The sequence below is a fragment of the Salmo trutta genome, chromosome 23, assembly GCF_901001165.1.
Source record: "Salmo trutta chromosome 23, fSalTru1.1, whole genome shotgun sequence".
In the NCBI taxonomy this organism is placed as follows: domain Eukaryota; kingdom Metazoa; phylum Chordata; class Actinopteri; order Salmoniformes; family Salmonidae; genus Salmo; species Salmo trutta.
The window spans coordinates 22,365,159-22,384,039 of NC_042979.1; the positions used below are offsets into that span (position 1 = coordinate 22,365,159).

Genomic DNA, 18,881 nt, shown 5'->3' on the forward strand with positions numbered 1-18,881 from the left:
GTGAGGCAGAATCAATACGTGCACACGCTTTGAGGAGCCTTCTGACTTACATTCTCACTGAGGCCAGTGAAGCAGTCTGCCCTGGACCTCTCCTCATTCAACATGGCGTCTATCTCATCCATAGTGTCGGGCAGCTGGCTGAAGGCCTACAGTACACAAATGAAGAAATTCACAAATTAATGAATGCATTAAAACTGGTAGAATGAATGGAGGACTCCGTGTGGAGTTGTGCAGTACTATACTGACCGTGTGTAGGTCTGGGGGTACAGCACTCTCCCCAGGGTCCATGTTGCAGATCTCCCTGGCCCTCCTCATCAGGCCCTTACACATCTCCAACAGACGGGCCTTGCGCTGCTCCAGCATGGCACACGCTTGCTGAGAGGGGAGAAGAAGAAACACACACACAGTGAGTACAGATTACAACTTACAGTGTGTGAAATTGTATGCGTGTGCACGAGCGTGACCTGACCTCTAGGACCCTGAGCTCAGCCGAGCCCTCCCTGCAGTCAGTCTCCAGCTTGGTCTTCTCTGCTGTCATGCCCACAGTCTCTAGAGCCATGTACACCTTCTCCATACTCAACTTAACCCTCAGCTAGAGACGGAGGGAAAAGAGAATGATAAAGAGAGACTTAAGGCAGTCAGTCTACACCACCCAGGTTCTGTGTATCTGGAGCCTTCAGCATTAACCTGTGACTGTACCTTCATGTGGGCCATGAACTCAGCCACAATGGCCACCTTCTGGGAGTTGACTGCTGAGATCTGGGCCTTGGTCTCCTCCTCAGCCTTCTGTAGGTCAATGCCCCCCTGCTCCATCTGCCGAAGACTACACACAAGAGGAAATGGTGTGCAAGATGCGAAAACAACAGCAGCAGACCACGTGTAACCACCCCAGCCTAGGACTTCCACATCCAGCTTCTTCACCGGCGGGATCGTCTAAGACAAGTCACCCGACAGCTAATGAAACTGGGAGCATCTGTCTGTAATAAAACATAATTCTGAAACAATCATTCTGATTGGCTGGGCCTGGCTCCCAAGTGGGAAGGCCTATGCTCTCCCAGGCCCAGCCATGGCTGCGCACCTGCCAGTCATGTGAAATCCATAGATTAGGGCCTAATTTATTTAAATTGACTGATTTCCTTATATGAACTGTAACTCAGTAAAATCATTGAAATTTAGATTTGCATTTATATTTTTGTTCAGTATATTAAATGTTATCCCCCCCCACACTCAAACAACCTACTATTTAGGACACAAGTATGGGTATTCGGACACGGCCTGTGTGTGTGTGTGTGCCACCCACCTGTCCTGCTTGGTACTGATCTTCTGTTCCAACTGTCTCTTTTTACCCTTCATCTCTGAGAGCCCCTTCTTCTGGGCCCGTAGCTCATTGTCACAGTGATCCAGCTTGGCAGCACGTTCCTGCATGGCGCTCATCTGGACATCAATGGCCTGCATGCTCTTTTCAGCCGTCTATGCATAGCCAACGGTTACACTTCATTTCCAAGCTGTACTGCTATATCAGTGCTTTGCTAAACATCTGGTTATTACTACAACATCACTGCAGGTTATGCATGTCAACTTACATCATTGTGCATCTATGAGTGTCTGATATCTCTAAGGTGTTAAGTCAAACTCTTGGAAAGTTCCTCTCCGGTGTAAAACGCCAAATGTAGTTTATTGCTAGTGTAAAGGTGTCGTTTCAAATTCATCGCTTATTGGAAACTTTTTTCTCCAAGTGGGGGAGGTGCCTGTGGTGAATGCTTGACAGGTGTCTCTGGCCTCACCCTGATCTGCTCCTCCAGCTGGCGTTTCTCCTCGGCGTCCACGGCCATGGTGAGGTACTGGGAGGGCCGCACGGCAGAGTTACTGGTGCTAGTCTTGCCTGAGTAAAAGGACTTCTTCAGAGAGTACTTCTCCTCAGCTGTGTAAAGCACCTTCAGGTAGGGCTCCTCAATCACCTGAGACATATGGTCGAAGGATTAGAGTTTGGATCAGCTTACTTTTGATTCCAGTCTGTTCAGAAATCAAATAAGCTATGAAAATGAAGTAATTGGTTGACATTTATGACTCTCCATCCTCTCAGGCACTCTAGGGTATGGAACGTACCGTCTTGATCATGGCTTTGGTTTGGTCCGTTCCCACGGGAACGTCGTGCACCTTGTACTGGTTGCAGAGGTAGCTCATAACCTCTTCTGGAGCATCAAAGAGCTCTCGCAGGTACGCAAAGAACCCAAAACGCCTAGACAAGAAAAGACAAAAATGCATCTTACACATTCAATACAACTGAAAGGGTTAGGTATAGGGTTGATACATTTACATTCCATCTTGGGACAGTACGAGAGGACTACTCACTTCAGAGACTCGATGGGTCGGGAGGGAGCCCGGGTGGCGCAGGATTCCTCAGGAGCGAAGACTGAATTCACCCTCAGGTTCTGGCTGTCACGCACCTGAGGACAAATCCATCATCAGAACTCTTACTGACGCACTTATTACTTTAATTAGAGCCTATAACTATGGCCTGGTTAGGTGGGTCACATAGAAAAACTCAGGGTCCTATATCATAGCATACAGTGCAATGACTGAGTATTACTTTTTCTATTCTTTATCAGCAGGTCCGCCTCACCTCCATCATAAACTTCTCCATGTCTTCCCTCTTCTGGAAGACAAAGGCTCGCAGGTCATTGAATGGAATGTGGTTCTCCACGTACTTGGCATGGTTAGGGTTGCGGACACTAATCTGAAAAGAGCAGAACATTTCTTTCAAAGTCTACATATGGGCTTTCAAATTATGTTTACATATCAGCCATACATTCGGTTCTTCGAACCAAGTAGTCTTTTCATTCAAATGCAAAAATCAAATCAAATAAAAAGAGCACCAGGAACTGAGCCCCACAGTGGAGGTGTCGTAACAATGCAGTCAAATGGGGAATGGTTTCAATCATTTTTCACCTAGGGAATTTTAGAAACACTTAAAATAAGGGCTGTGTTTCATGCAGGCTTACCACGGCGAGACGTTTCGATAACCATGGAAATCTCTCGGGCAAGGTTACTAATCAATATATTTGGCTCTATTTACTTACATTCAAAAATGGTAATTAGCATCAAAGTAGACATCATGCAAGACTACAAATCCCTGCAAATCACATCTAGCTGACACCTTTGCTAACAGGTAGTGTCAATTAAAAAAAAAAAATTCACAGAATTGTCCATTTAAAGAAATGTAGCCAATGTATTAATTACTACATTTAGCCAACAAATACTTCATCTAGAGATTCTTATAGTTTCCTCAATTCAGCAGTCTTGTCCAGGTCATCATGGCATTTGTAGATCTTTATGATAGCCACATTAACATTTCATTTTCGGGGGGGTGTAAATACTGGCGAATATATTGATATAAGTCCCCTTGTTCTAGAGAGATTTCCAGTTATCAAAACATCACACCAGGCTAAGCCTGCATGAAACACAGGCCTTATTTTAAGTGTCTCTAAAATACCCTATGGGAAAAATGTATTGTGGAAAAAACAATTGGAACCATTTCCTTGGACTGCTAGGCTCATAATGTGGTACTCTACTGTGGCCATTGTAAGATATTGGGGTGTAGAATGAAGCGTTAGTTGATAACGTATCAAAGAAAACTTCAAAGTTCAGATAGGTCTCCACGTAACAGCAAACAAAGAAAAGTAGGAGGGGTGCTTGACAATGACACTTCAAAGTATATGGAGAGAATTAGGCCCATATAGCCTTGACTATCCCTATAGCGTTGACAATCCCTATAGCGTGCTCTCACCACTAGCATCATAGGTTCATAGACATTGCCACTGAAGATGTGTTTGTTCTGCCTCAGCCACTGGACGGCAGCGTAGGTGTCCTTGGAGCGCCCTCTCAGCTTCTCCTCCTTGATTTTCATCATGTCATCCAGACTCCTCAGCCTGTTCTTCAACACTACAGGAAACAAGAAGAGTTAAGCTAAGTCAAATGGTACATGTAACGCTCCACCATGGTTAAAATGGTGCAGTGAGCCTCTATGCCAAGACAGTTTGAGACCCAGGACTCCCCAGACCCTGTGTGTGTCTTACGTCTACACTCTCCGTTCAAGTTGTCCTTCTCTCTACGCATGTCGGCCTTTTCTCCCTCCATCTTTGCTTTCTCTTCCTGGATGCGCCTCAGCTCCGCATTCACCGCATTGATCTGCGGCGTCACGTCTGATTGGTCGCCTACGTTGGCCAGCTCCGCCCTCAGGTCGTCAATCATGCGCCGGGTGTTGCTGATTCGCTTCTGGCGGTCCGCCGCCTCCGTCTGCTTCAGGCTGAAGGCCTGCTTGATATCCTCAATCTAGAGGGATAGGATCAAACTTATTTCATTTTTAAAACATCATTCTATTTCCATTGGTATCAATATGGCAGAAATAGATAGATTTTGAAGAAGAAGAAAAGTGCCAGACCTCTCTGTGCTTCCGGTCCAGCTGGTCCTGTTTCTGTTTACACTTCTGAGAGGCCTCCCTGATGCTGACCGTCTGGAACACAACAAGGATGCATCACCACCACCATTCTATTTAACTAGGCAAGACAGTTAAGAACACATTCTTTTTTACAATGACAACCCACTGTTCCCTGGTAAGCTAACTGCCTTGTTCAGGGGCAGAACAGTCAGCTCAGGGATTTGATCCAGCAACCTTTCGGTTACTGGCCCAACGCTCTAACCACTAGACTACCTGCCACCCCACACTGTGTTGTCTATGGGCTAGACAACACAGTGGTTCCCAAATGTCTTTGCAGTATCACCCACCAAGTAAATATAACATATTCTTTCCCAGGGCCCAGTCTCAAAAGGCATAAGCTGCGACCCTGGAGCTAAATGGACCTCCCTCTCCCTCCATCCATCCCAGTTACAAAGCCCAGGAAGCCAGTCTCTGACCTTGTCCTTCATCTGGTTCTCGATGGGCCTCAGCTGACTGTCGATGTGCTGGATCTTCTTCAGCATGGGGGCCTGGGACTCCCTCACGGTTTTCAGCTGCTTCTTGGCGTCCTCCCTAGATTTCTTCACCCCCTCCAGCTCCTTACGGGCTGTCTCATACTCCTGGAAAGGACAGAGGGTTGTCAAAGATTGTTAACATGAATGCTGACATAACATACTTACATATGCATTTTGTTTTTAAATGGTGGAGTACCTATCCATGTCCAGGCTCTTTTAACAAGCTATAAATTACTATAGGGTTGTATTCATAAGTGCACACCGTAGCAAAATGTTTTGCAACAAACCGTTTCCGCCACATTGTAAAGCACAGGCGTTAAACTCATTCCACGGAGGGCCGAGTGTGTGCAGGTTTTCGCTCCTCCCTTGTACTTGATCGATGAACTAAGGTCACTAATTAGTAAGGAACTCCCCTAACCTGTTTGTCTAGGGTTTAATTGAAAGGAAAAAACAAAAACCTGCAGACACTAGGCCCAACATGGAATGGGTTTGAAACCCCTGTTGTAGAGTGAATAAACTGTTTACGTTGGTGTGAACTAATAAATATGACCCATGTGTCACATGATCTCTCTATGACCACTCACCACCCAGGGTTTCTTCTTCTCCAGCATCTTGATGTTGTCCAGGTGTCTCTTCTTCTCGTAGTAGCGCTCCACGTCGTGCTTGTTCCGTTCGTTCCTCTGCTTGAACTTCTCCAGGGCGCTGGCCTTCTCCTTGCACACATTCTACCAAACAAAACAGCTTACCTTAGAACTTACTCTCCCTGAGCCAAGAGCTTCTTTATAAAAGAAAAAACAACTAAATCTTCAATTATCCAGAGCTAGAACTAAAACTGATCTCACCTCCAGTTCCCTCTCTTTGGTGCGGAAGGTCTTGAGCTCGCAGTGGAACTCATACATCTCTGGAGGTCCCACTGACTTCTCTGTGGCCTCTAGCAGCTCAACCTTGGTCATCTTGGCAAACTCACCCACCTTCTCCTGCAAAGTCACAGGGCACAAACAGTGGTCAGAGAATTTGAAGTATGACATGAGCGGATCGAGTAAGAAAAAAACAAGTAAATGAGCAAGGAAGACAACCTCCAAGTTTACACTCACCTGTGGCAGAAACTGGCAGAGGTTGCTCACTTGGATCTGTAGAGCCTTCACCTCCTCCTCCACAGTCTTCTGGCTGGTGTGTTTCCCATTAAGCATCCACGTCGACTGGTTATTCTCCACATGGATCTCTCTATTGATCACCAGGTTCCCCTGGGCCTTGTGCCTGAAAACACAGGTAGGGTTCCCTCAATGTTTTTATACAAAGACAGAGGGAATCCATGTTGGCATTTCTGAATAATCTAAAACAAACTTACAGTTCAATCTCAACCGATCCTTTGTTGCATCCACGCTTCACATACAGCCCAACCTAGTCAGAATACATCCAAGTTAAAATAAATTCTGTCCAATAAAAAACAAAACAAACTAAAAATACAAGTCAATATAGTGTGCCATATATGCAATAATTAAATCATTCAAAAAAGAAAGAAAGTTTCATGCTCTTGACAACATATCCTAAGTGTAGCTAGCTAGGACACTTATTAATAAATAGCCAACTACCTTGTCCCCTCTGCCCAGGATGGCAGTCTTTCCTGCCAGACCCAGACATATGGCACAGACAATACTGGACTTGCCAGTTCCATTGGCCCCCACAATCATGTTTAGGTTTGGTCCAGGGTAAACTATGGAGTGGTCGTAGGTCCTGTGGGGGAAGTAGAGGGGAGTGTGTCAGCTTAACTTAAGTACAGCAACTTTATTAGCCAATGTTAGCTAGTAGGGCTGACTTCATTTAGTTGACTGGTCGATATCTCGGTTGACCAACAGCCTTTCTTTAGTCGAGCAGTCGAAATATTTCACACCCGTCTCAGTGGACTAATCCATTGCGGAGGCCACGGGGATGGCACAGTCCATCACTAAGACATTGTATATGGTTCAATTATGTAAAAATAATGGTGCAACACTAATCAATCAGATATTATTTTATAACAAATAAGCTCTCACACATTGGATATGGTCACTGTAGAATTGGCGCCTTTCCTATGTTGCTATGTGCATAATAGCAAAGTTAACCAGCATATTGGGATTGAGAACAATGGGGTGGTGCAACAGCAGCAGAGACGAGGCGAAGAAACCAACTTAATTAGGTCTATAATCAATAGCAAAACTCTTAATGTGCCTGGCTTTATAAATCATCCATATATATTACCAGTCAAAAGTAGACACCTACTCATTCAAGGGTTTTTCTTTATTTTTCCACATCCACAAGTTTCCACATCCTCCGTATCCATTTTGCTGTCACGTGTTACTGTGTTCGGAGTTTGTTATAACCAATTTATTTATGTGATTATGATAGGCTATAGGTCAGGCCCTATTGGTCACATGCATGCGATGCTTGCATGTTTCATGTAAAGAGAGCAAGGGCTGGGAAGGTTTTCCTAAACAAAATAGGGATTTCGGTAACAGAACATTAGTCAGAAATAAGTAAGAAACTAAATGGCTGAAATTATGTTGCTTCAGCACGGGCAATAAACACTTGCTGTGCCTTTTAAAGCGCTGCAGTCGGGAGGAGAGAACTTGCACCAGTCACACAGGCACTCGCTGTCATTTATTTTAACACAGTGTAACCATCGGGTTCTTTCTTTAGTCATTTGTGTGTCTTAATTATTTAATCAAACAGCGTGCTTAAACCATCAGACAAGCTCAGTGCATCTGTAGTTGATTTTATTCAAACACAGGGTGTGTGTCTATATATGGAGAAATAAGGTTAAACATTTTGACCGATCGATTGGTTGAAAGAACAGGACACCTCACAACCAAGATTTTTTAACTAGCCTTGGCAACAATACAACAACCTCTGTCGGACACATGCAAATTTAGCAACATTTAGCTACCTAGCTAGATGGTTACAAGACTTGGTCACAGATTATTTATTATAATCTTTGACTCAGTTGTCCATGTCAAAGTAGGCGCCTCTGCAACTAATGTCTGCAAAATCGTGTATATGTTCCATACAAGTCCGAACGTTGAATAAGCTGCTCAAAATGAGACAAAACATCAACAGGAAACTATTGTTTACCCGACTTTAGAGCCAGTAGTTCTGCACCAAGGTAAAGTTATATTGGATATATGTCAAGGGTTCCGGATAGCACAGACCGATTTTGCAGTGACAACAGGTTTGTGGTGTCAGTCTTCCGTTTACACAGTGACAAGCAGATAGCTAATAAAATAAAATAAACTACTTTTAAAGTGAGAATAGGAATTGGTCTGAAGCCAAGAAAAGGAAATTCACGATGTCATTACTGTCCTGTGAGGATGCAAATAGATCCGATCAGCTTTGCAATAAATAACTTAATCCAGACCCCCTCTCACCCACGGGGACCATTCTACTACTCTTTTCAAACCATCGTATTTCCGCTACTCTCATCAGCCCACTGGGAACCATCGGCACGGCTAGCCTGCCTACCTTCAAAAGCAGCTTCAGGAGCGAATGGAAGTAGAATAAACTCTAGTTCTGTTCAGGACTACACGACAAGTCACCGGACGACTGCAGAGGAGAACAGTAGAAGACGGGTGGGGACCCCTTTTGGACAATCAAGAGCCTTACAAGCATGCTGTGAAAAGGCCCGGTTCAGAGAGGTGGCACGGTTCAGAGAGATACACAGCGAACCAAGGCATTTTCACTAGAGGTCGACCGATTAATCGGAATGGCCGATTTCAAGTTTTCATAACAATTGGTATTTTTGGATGCAGATTTGGACGATCTAATTTTTTAAAATTTTATTATTATTTACATTTTTTTGAACTTTATTTAACTAGGCAAGTCAGTTAAGAACACATTCTTATTTTCAATGACGGCCTAGGAACGGTGGGTTAACTGCCTTGTTCAGGGGCAGAACGACAGATTTTTACCTTGTCAGCTCGGGGATTCAATCTTGCAACCTTACGGTTAACTAGTCCAACGCTCTAACCATCTGCTTTACAATGCACTCCACGAGGAGCCTGCCTGTTACGTGAATGCAGTAAGAAGCCAAGGTAAGTTGCTAGCTAGCATTAAACTTATCTTATACAAAAACAATCAATCATAATCACTAGTTAACTACACATGGTTGATGATATTACTAGTTTATCTAGCCTGTCCTGCGTTGCATATAATCGCTTAGGTACACGTTGCTCCAACCATAAACATTATGCCTTTCTTAAAATCAATACATACGTATATATTTTTAAACCTGCATATTTAGTTAATATTGCCTGCTAACACGAATCTCTTTTAACTAGGGAAAATGTGTCACTTCTCTTGCAAACAGAGTCAGGGTATATGCAGCATTTTGGGCCGCCTGGCTCGTTGCGAACTGTGTGAATACTATTTCTTCCTAACAAAGACAGCCGACTTCGCCAAACGGGGGATGATTTAACAAAAGCGCATTTGCGAAAAAAGCACAATCGTTGCACGATTGTACCTAACCATAAACATCAATGCCTTTCTTAAAAATCAATACACAGAAGTATATACACTGCTCAAAAAAATAAAGGGAACACTTAAACAACACAATGTAACTCCAAGTCAATCACACTTCTGTGAAATCAAACTGTCCACTTTGGAAGCAACACTGATTGACAATACATTTCACATGCTGTTGTGCAAATGGAATAGACGACAGGTGGAAATTATAGGCAATTAGCAAGACACCCCCAATAAAGGAGTGGTTCTGCAGGTGGTAACCACAGACCACTTCTCAGTTCCTATGCTTCCTGGCTGATGTTTTGGTCACTTCTGAATGCTGGCGGTGCTTTCACTCTAGTGGTAGCATGAGACGGAGTCTACAACCCACACAAGTGGCTCAGGTAGTGCAGCTCATCCAGGATGGCACATCAATGCGAGCTGTGGCAAGAAGGTTTGCTGTGTCTGTCAGCGTAGTGTCCAGAGCATGGAGGCGCTACCAGGAGACAGGCCAGTACATCAGGAGACGTGGAGGAGGCCGTAGGAGGGCAACAACCCAGCAGCAGGACCGCTACCTTCGCCTTTGTGCAAGGAGGAGCAGGAGAAGCACTGCCAGAGCCCTGCAAAATGACCTCCAGCAGGCCACAAATGTGCATGTGTCTGCTCAAACGGTCAGAAACAGACTCCATGAGGGTGGTATGAGGGCCTGACGTCCACAGGTGGGGGTTGTGCTTACAGCCCAACACCGTGCAGGACGTTTGGCATTTGCCAGAGAACACCAAGATTGGCAAATTCGCCACTGGCGCCCTGTGCTCTTCACAGATGAAAGCAGGTTCACACCGAGCATGTGACAGTCTGGAGACCCCGTGGAGAACGTTCTGCTGCCTGCAACATCCTCCAGCATGACCGGTTTGGCGGTGGGTCAGTCATGGTGTGGGGTGGCATTTCTTTGGGGGGGGGGGCCGCACAGCCCTCCATGTGCTCGCCAGAGGTAGCCTGACTGCCATTAGGTACCGAGATGAGATCCTCAGACCCCTTGTGAGACCATATGCTGGTGCGGTTGGCCCTGGGTTCCTCCTAATGCAAGACAATGCTAGACCTCATGTGGCTGGAGTGTGTCAGCAGTTCCCGCAAGAGGAAGGCATTGATGCCACACACACACTACTGAGCCTCATTTTAACTTGTTTTAAGGACATTACATCAAAGTTGGATCAGCCTGTAGTGTGGTTTTCCACTTTAATTTTGAGTGTGACTCCAAATCCAGACCTCCATGGGTTGATAAATTGGATTTCTATTGATTATTTGTGTGTGATTTTGTTGTCAGCACATTCAACTATGTAAAGAAAAAAGTATTTAATAAGATTATTTCTTTCATTCAGATCTAGGATGTGTTGTTTAAGTGCTTCCTTTATTTTTTTGAGCAGTATATTTTTTAACCTGCATATTTAGCTAAAAGAAATCCAGGTTAGCAGGCAATATTAACCAGGTGAAATTGTGTCATTCTGCGTTCATTGCACGCAGAGTCGGGGTATATGCAACAGTTTGGGCCGCCTGGCTCGTTGCGAACTAATTTGCCAGAATTTTACGTAATTATGACATAACATTGAAGGTTGTGCAATGTAACAGGAATATTTAGACTTAGGGATGCCACCCGTTAGATAAAATACAGAACAGTTCCGTATTTCACTGACAGGAAAAAAGTTTTGTTTTCGAGATGATAGTTTCCGGATTCGACCATATTAATGACCTAAGGCTCGTATTTCTGTGTGTTATTATGTTATAATTAAGTCTATGATTTGATAGAGCAGTCTGACTAAGCGATGGTAGGCAGCAGCAGGCTCGTAAGCGTTCATTCAAACAGCACTTTCGTGCGTTTGCCAGCAGCCCTTCGCAATGCATTCCGCTGTTTATGACTTCAAGCCTGCCAACTCCCAAGATTAGGCTGGTGTAACCGATGTGAAATGGCTAGCTAGTTAGCCGGGTGCGCACTAATAGCGTTTCAAACGTCACTCGCTCTGAGACTTGGAGTAGTTTTTCCCCTTGTTCTGCATGGGTAACTCTGCTTCGAGGGTGGCTGTTGTCGATGTGTTCCTGGTTCGAGCACAGGTAGGAGCGAGGAGAGGAACGGAAGCTATACTGTTACACTGGCAATACTAAAGTGCCTATAAGAACATCCAATAGTCAAAGGTTTATGAAATACAAATCGTATAGAGAGAAATAGTCCTATAATTCCCATAATAACTACAAGCTAAAACTTCTTACGTGGGAATATTGAAGACTCATGTTAAAAGGAACCACCAGGGGAACAAAATGGCGCCGTAGAGAGAACACGGTGTTTCAGCGAGCTCACGCGGTATTCGTAAATTTATATCCTTACATTAATCTCCTAGCTTGAAAAAGTGGTAGAATTGGCTTAATAAGTTACCCTACAATGAGTCTTGGTGACTATTTCTCAAAAATCTCCGACAACATGCCCAACAGAGCTACTAAGAAGTCGACCAAAACCGTCATCCCTGTAGAGGTGCAGGAGGAGCTAGCTAACGTTAGCGAATCTAACAACATTGCGGATCCAGGCACAATGGACCTGGTGATTCAAAGGATGACAGATAACATTACTAAAGTGATCGATATTAAGATAAGAACGGTCCTGGAAGCAATAGCAGGCCATTCAGCTGAACTACAGAGGGTTGTCAAACGTGTTGATGAGGCGGAAGGAAGAATTGCTACTGTGGAAACTTCAACTACATCCATGGACACTAAGATAAAAGCACTTGAGAAGCAGGTGCGCGAAATGGCGGAGCACATTGACGACTTGGATAATCGAGGACGCAGATGCAATATCCGTGTTGTGGGACTCCCGGAAAATTCTGAAGGGACACGTTCAGTAAAATTTTTTGAGGAATGGATCCCTGGCTACCTACAAATGGACACTAAGGCTGGTCGTGTGAAGCTAGACAGAGCACATCGCTCTCAAGCACCGATACCCGGTCCCAATCAGCGCCCACGACCAGTGGTTATAAAGTTCCACAACTTTACCGACAAGCAGCGCGTCATGGATGCGGCTAGAAACATCGGTTCTGACGGTAGTCAACGTAAAGGTCCAAAGGTCTCATTCTTCAATGATTATTCCACAGCGGTTGTACGAAGGCGCAAAGCGTTTGATGAGGTGAAGGCTCGACTCAAGAGAATGAAGATCGACTACGCACTGCTGTACCCGGCCACATTGAAGATTATGGTCAACGGATCGCCTAAAAAACTCTACACATCTGAAGAGGCTGCTGCGTTTATTGACTCTCTCGGGTAAATAACCTTAAGCTGCACCTCCGCAGCATAGGATAACGTCTTATTTTATTTTGAATCTGATCATGAAACAGTGGTGTAAGTTCTCATGTGCTCCTGTTCAGTAATATTCGTATCGGTATTATTTTTCTTGCTAAAGTAACTGCCGCCGTAGCTCAGACTGAGATATGTGTGAACCTATATTGGTGCCCAGGCTTGGTTTTAGGTGGAAGAGCCTCAATCTTCTTCTATTGATTTTAATTTCCACATATATAAAGGATGAGGCTATTGAGTGGCAATGCGGACTTAAGAGTCTACATTGGAAAGTTGAAATCCCCTGCATGTTAGCTAGTGGGAAAATCCCCTTTTGGATTTTTACATGTTTATTTTTTGGGTTTTGTATAGTTCAAGTTCAGGGTTCATATCGTTTGTTTACGCTCAGTGAGATAGAGGAGAGTTCAACACATGGAAAAAGGTACCACCCCATTTTTACAGTAAGATTCAGTCTGGATATTGAATGGTCAAAGCGCAATGGCAGGTAACAGACTAAGTGTATGTACATGGAACATTAGAGGGAGCCATAACCCCATTAAAAGGAAGAAGATACTATCCTTTTTGAAAAAAGAAAATATTGATATTGCCCTGTTACAAGAAACCCATTTGAATGATAAGGAGCATCTGAAATTACAACAAGGGGGGTTTGGTCAAGTGTATTTTTCATCATTTACATCCAGAAGTAGAGGTGTAGCAATTCTTGTGAAAAAGAACCTGCCACTTAAGGTCTTGAAGTGTGTGAAAGATAAATTGGGTCGCTTTGTTATAATTAATGGTACTTTACAAGGGCAGAGCATTTCCATAATGAATATTTACTTCCCCCCTGCCCACCCCCCTGACTTCCTCACTAAGGTATTTCTAGACTTTTCAGAATTAAACTCAGACACTGCAGTGGTCGGAGGGGATTTTAATTGTTTGTTGAACCCCCTTATTGATAAGCTTCCCAGTGGTATAGCCTCGCTCTCTCCTCAAGCTAAGTCACTTACAGCCATTTGTGATGATCTGGGGTATGCTGATGTTTGGAGAGCTTTTCATCCCTCCAACAGAGAGTTCACTTTTTTCTCTGCACCACATGGATGTCAGACTAGAATAGATTACTTTTTTATGCCCAGGACGTCGCTGCAGTCTGTTTTATCCGCTAGGATAGGAAGCATAGTCATATCTGATCATGCGGAGGTGATCCTGGAAATAAAACTCAACGGGGCATTCAATCAGTCAAGACATTGGAGGTTGAATACAACCATTCTTAAAGACCATACATTCACATCATATTTTATTACAGAGTTTAAAGCATTTTTCTCTATTAACTCTCAATCAACAGATAACCCCTCACTCCTTTGGGAAACCTGTAAGGCGTACGCCAGGGGTCTGATTATGTCATACACAGCCACTAAGAGGCGGAAAAAGCGTGAAAAGCAAAAAACACTAGAGGGTGAATTGGGAACTAAAGAGAAGGACTACATTAAAACTCCCACTCCTGCCCTATTAAAGGAAATAGCAGTCATTAGATCAACGCTGGACTCCCTCCTAACACAGGACGCTGAAAAGAAAATGAGATTTGTCAAGCAAAAGCTATATGAACATGGCGATAAGCCAGGAAAGTACTTGGCGTACCTAGCTAAAAAGAGAGCTGACTCACAGTCAATTGCGGCTATTACTGATTCTGATGGCAATCATTTATATGAAAATAAATTGATAAATGACTCATTTAAGACATTTTATGCAAATCTTTACGCCTCAGAACTGCCAAATGACGCACCCAAGTTAATGGAGAACTTCTTTTCTAAGATTGAGCTCCCTACTATCTCCGAAGAACAGAAGTCTCTCCTTAATGCCCCTATTACTGAGGAAGAGATAATGTCCGCAATTAAGAATCTGCAAAATGGTAAGGCCCCAGGACCGGACGGGTTTTGTAGTGAGTTCTATAAAGAGTTCCATGGCCTGATCCTTGAGCCATTGCGTGATATGTTTAACCACTCATTTTCAAATGACCAGCTCCCCCAAACGCTGCGAGAAGCCAACATATCACTTATTCTCAAAAAGGGAAAATGTCCGGAGTCTTGTTCCTCGTACAGACCAATTTCCCTTCTGAATGTGGATAGAAAATTGCTTTCTAAAATCCTAGCCACAAGATTAGAGGACTCACTGCCACTAATTGTGAAAGGAGACCAAACTGGCTTCATTAAGGGACGTAGGTCATGTAACAATGTCAGACGGCTCCTTAATGTAATTGAAGTCTACCAACAAAGTGCTATGGATGGTCTTGTGCTCTCCCTAGATGCTGAGAAAGCATTTGATCGTGTGGAGTGGTCTTACCTATTCTTTGCTCTAAATAAATTTGGTCTGGGGGACAACTTTATAAAATGGGTGAAAGTTTTATATGATGATCCTCAGGCTGCTGTCCTTACTAATGGACTACGGTCAAATAGCTTCTCTATACACAGAGGTACCAGACAGGGCTGTCCTCTGTCCCCCCTCCTATTTGCACTTGTTATGGAACCACTGGCCGAGGCCATCAGGGTAACGCCTGCTATACAGGGGCTGCTCATTGGTGATGTTCACCATAAAATAAGCTTGTATGCTGATGATGTCCTGATATTTATTTCTAATCCCGAGACTTCAATCACATCTCTGATTAACACTATTGAGTTATTCAGCGAATTCTCAGGCTACAAGATTAACCTAACTAAATCAGAGGCTATGCCACTTGGTAACCTTCACTCTGTACCTAACACTTCTCCCCCCTTCCCTTTTAAATGGTCTCCCTCAGGTTTTACGTATCTGGGTATATTTGTAACTCCTAAATTCCAACAAATGTACAAAGCCAATTTTGTTCCCTTGTTTGACACAATAAGACAGGATCTGGAGCGCTGGAACTCTCTTCCGATTTCATGGTTGGGTAGAATATCCCTCTTGAAAATGAACATTTTACCTAGGCTACTTTACCCAATCCAAATGATCCCAGTATTACTCTCCAATAAGGTAATAAAGGATGTAAATGTATGGCTAAGTTCCTTTATATGGAGTAAACGCAAGCCAAGACTTAAGATGGCAATATTGCAGCTGCCAAATTCTATGGGTGGCTTGGATCTACCCAATATCAGGCTCTATCAGTGGTGTGCCCACCTATGTTATATCTCAGACTGGATCACAAATGATGACTCCTCTATTTGGTTAGACATTGAGACTTCTCTTTCAAACTACCCTTTACAGGACCTTTTGTTTCTCACAAGTTTCAAGTCTGTAAAAGATCGCTGTAACAACCCCATTACACTTAACACACTCAAAGTATGGAGGTCAGTTCAACGTTTCCTGGGAAGGTCCAAACTAACCTCTGCTCTTACCCCAATTCTCAACAACCCAGATTTTGTCCCAGGATTGCTCGATGCTGGCTTTAACGTTTGGCTTAATAAGGGCATACGCAGACTAAATGACTTATTTGCGGATAAGATTTTATTGTCATTTGAGCAGATGGTCGAGAAATATCAACTCCCAAAGCAGGACTTTTTCCGTTTCCTACAAGTAAGACACTATATTCTGAAGAGCACCACCTTAATTGGTAACCCTGATATGTCTGTCATTGAAAGAATGCTTTTTTCCCCACAAAGGAAAATGTCTGTAAGTCTGTTTTATGATGCTTTAAGGTCCTTTTCCGCTGTCGACACACAGAGAGTGAAACAAGTGTGGGAGAAAGAACTGTCTGTTACCATTGACGAAGAGATGTGGGAGGACATTTGGAAATATGCAAAAACAATATCTATATGTAATCGTACTAGAGCAATTCAATTAAGAATAATACACAGATTGCATATATCCCCAAATCGCAGACATGCATTTAGCCCCGCTTCCTCCTCTCCTCAGTGTCTCAAATGTAAAACTGATACAGGCACCCTAACACATTGTTTATGGTCATGTCCCAAAATACAAAGATATTGGTCTGGTGTTCTGCAAGAGATTGAAAAGATCCTAGGGGTCGATCTAGAATTGGACCCAGTTTCTCTACTGTTAGGTCTCCCTAGTAGGCATGTAACTTCTGTGGGTAAGAGGAGGCTTTACAACATCCTCACCTTCGCAGCGAGAAAAAACATACTTTTACAGTGGATTAGTGATAAGGTTCCCTCTATTAAAGATTGGCATAAGATACTATTTGAATGGGTCCCGCTGGAATATCTGACATGTACATTGCACTCTAAGACAGATCAGTTCTACAAAGTATGGGAACCTTACCTAAATTACCTAGAACCTGAAGTATCAGCTATTATGCTGCAAGGATTCCCTTAGAATGGTGATCGATGTATTCCAGAATTACACTGTACGGTCCGTGTGAGGAACTCAACTTCTTGGTTTAAACTGAGCATTTTATTTTATTTATTTATTTATTTATTATGTCTTTATTGTTATTTTTTTTTTCTGTTTATGTTTGTTTAAAATGTATGTATTGAGGGATGCAATGGGGGGGATGGGGTGAGAGAAGCGGGGAGAGGGAAACGGTGGGTGTGTGTGTACGTGCGTGCATACATACGGATATGTGTAAGCGAGTGCTGTTTCTTTTGCCTTGTCTTTGTTGTTGTATCTCTTAATATGGGTGAAAATTGTGAAACTCCAATAAAAAATACTGTTACAAAAAAGGAACCACCAGCTTTCATATGTTCTCATGTTCTGAGCAAGGAACTTAAACGTTAGCTTTTTTTACATGGCACATATTGCACTTTTACTTTCTTCTCCAACACTTTGTTTTGCATTATTTAAACCAAATTGAACATGTTTCATTATTTATTTGAGGCTAAATTGATATTGATGTATTGTATTAAGTTAAAATAAGTGTTCATTCAGTATTGTTGTAAATGCCATTATTAAAACAACAACAAAAAAAATATATATAAAAAAAACGGCCGATTAATCGGTATCAGCTTATTTTTTTGGGGTCCCCCAATAATCGACTGTCTAATTTTCATGGAAATACATTAATGATTTCTTACTCCAAGCGGGCGGCGGTTCGTGTGTAAAGTATAGGAGTGCTGTAAGTGAGGGTAGTTTCTAAAATGTACCAAAGTTAAGTGTCTCGCCCTCTCTGTCTTTTGTAACAAGCAGCCATATTGTTATCAGTCCGCTAGGGACCTGTTAACGTATTAAGTGTGTATGTTAATCTTGTGTTACCATTTAGTTAGCTAGTAAATAAATAATTAAACCAATGTGTAGTACTGAATCATAAGTAAGGCAAAGGTTTTTGCAGATGCAAGGAGGTTACGACTGTTAAGAATGATATGATACGAGGTTATGATAAATAAGTTGACTGTTTATAGATGTGATAGGTAAAAGACCTTTGAGTTTAATAATTTGGGAGACGGTAACTAAAGAACCGCTCTCGTGTTGACCCAGATTCTAATGAGTTAAGTTTTACCTGATTAATAAAAATAATAATAAAAGGGTAACAATTAAACATAGTTGATTAGATAAGTATTCACCACCATGCCAATTCCACCCATGCTCTAACAAGATTTTCCAGCACACAGCTTTGACCTACTACAGTAGCTATGTTGGTATTGTACTTCTATGTGTAGTTGCTTAGGATTCAAACCCTTCTCAAAACAGCCTAATTCATACTCTTCAGAGAGAGAGATATCTATATATATAAACACACACACACACACACACACACACACACACACACACACACACGGCCAAAAGTATGTAGACACCACTTCAAACTTATGGATTCGGCTATTTCAGCCACACCCGTTGCTGACAGGTGTATAAAATTGTGCACAGCCATGCAATCTCCATAGACAAACATTGGCAGTAGAATAGCCGTACTGAAGAGCTCCGTAACTTTCAATGTGGCACAGTCATATGATGCCACCTTTCCAACAAGTCAGTTCATCAAATGTCTACCCTGCTAGAGCTGCCCCGGTCAACTGTAAGTGCTGTTATTGTGAAGTGGAAAGTCTAGGAGCAACAACGGATCGGCCACACAAGCTCACAGAACGGGACCGCCAACTGCTGAAGCGCGTAAATATAGTCTGTCCTCAGTTACAACTAGTGGTGTAACGGACCGTAGTTGATCCGTACGGATCACCCCACACGGTTCGGCACGCATGTGAACC

The 18,881-nt window shown here is 43.1% G+C and overlaps 1 protein-coding gene across 1 annotated transcript in view; it reads right to left on the minus strand.

The window, feature by feature from the left end:
* The window catches only part of smc5 (structural maintenance of chromosomes 5), a 30,591-nt gene that overhangs the window by 5,436 nt on the left and 6,274 nt on the right, over nt 1-18,881 (minus strand). The window contains exons 2-19 of the mRNA XM_029709469.1: nt 6,564-6,705; nt 6,320-6,372; nt 6,066-6,228; nt 5,814-5,948; nt 5,556-5,696; nt 4,915-5,076; nt 4,442-4,513; nt 4,077-4,332; nt 3,788-3,942; nt 2,624-2,737; nt 2,353-2,447; nt 2,107-2,239; nt 1,785-1,958; nt 1,301-1,470; nt 700-823; nt 470-592; nt 247-375; nt 51-146 (exon numbers count right to left, since the gene is read on the minus strand). Coding sequence (XP_029565329.1) covers nt 51-146; nt 247-375; nt 470-592; nt 700-823; nt 1,301-1,470; nt 1,785-1,958; nt 2,107-2,239; nt 2,353-2,447; nt 2,624-2,737; nt 3,788-3,942; nt 4,077-4,332; nt 4,442-4,513; nt 4,915-5,076; nt 5,556-5,696; nt 5,814-5,948; nt 6,066-6,228; nt 6,320-6,372; nt 6,564-6,705 — 2,437 coding nt within the window. The remainder of the gene's footprint in view (nt 1-50; nt 147-246; nt 376-469; nt 593-699; nt 824-1,300; nt 1,471-1,784; nt 1,959-2,106; nt 2,240-2,352; nt 2,448-2,623; nt 2,738-3,787; nt 3,943-4,076; nt 4,333-4,441; nt 4,514-4,914; nt 5,077-5,555; nt 5,697-5,813; nt 5,949-6,065; nt 6,229-6,319; nt 6,373-6,563; nt 6,706-18,881) is intronic.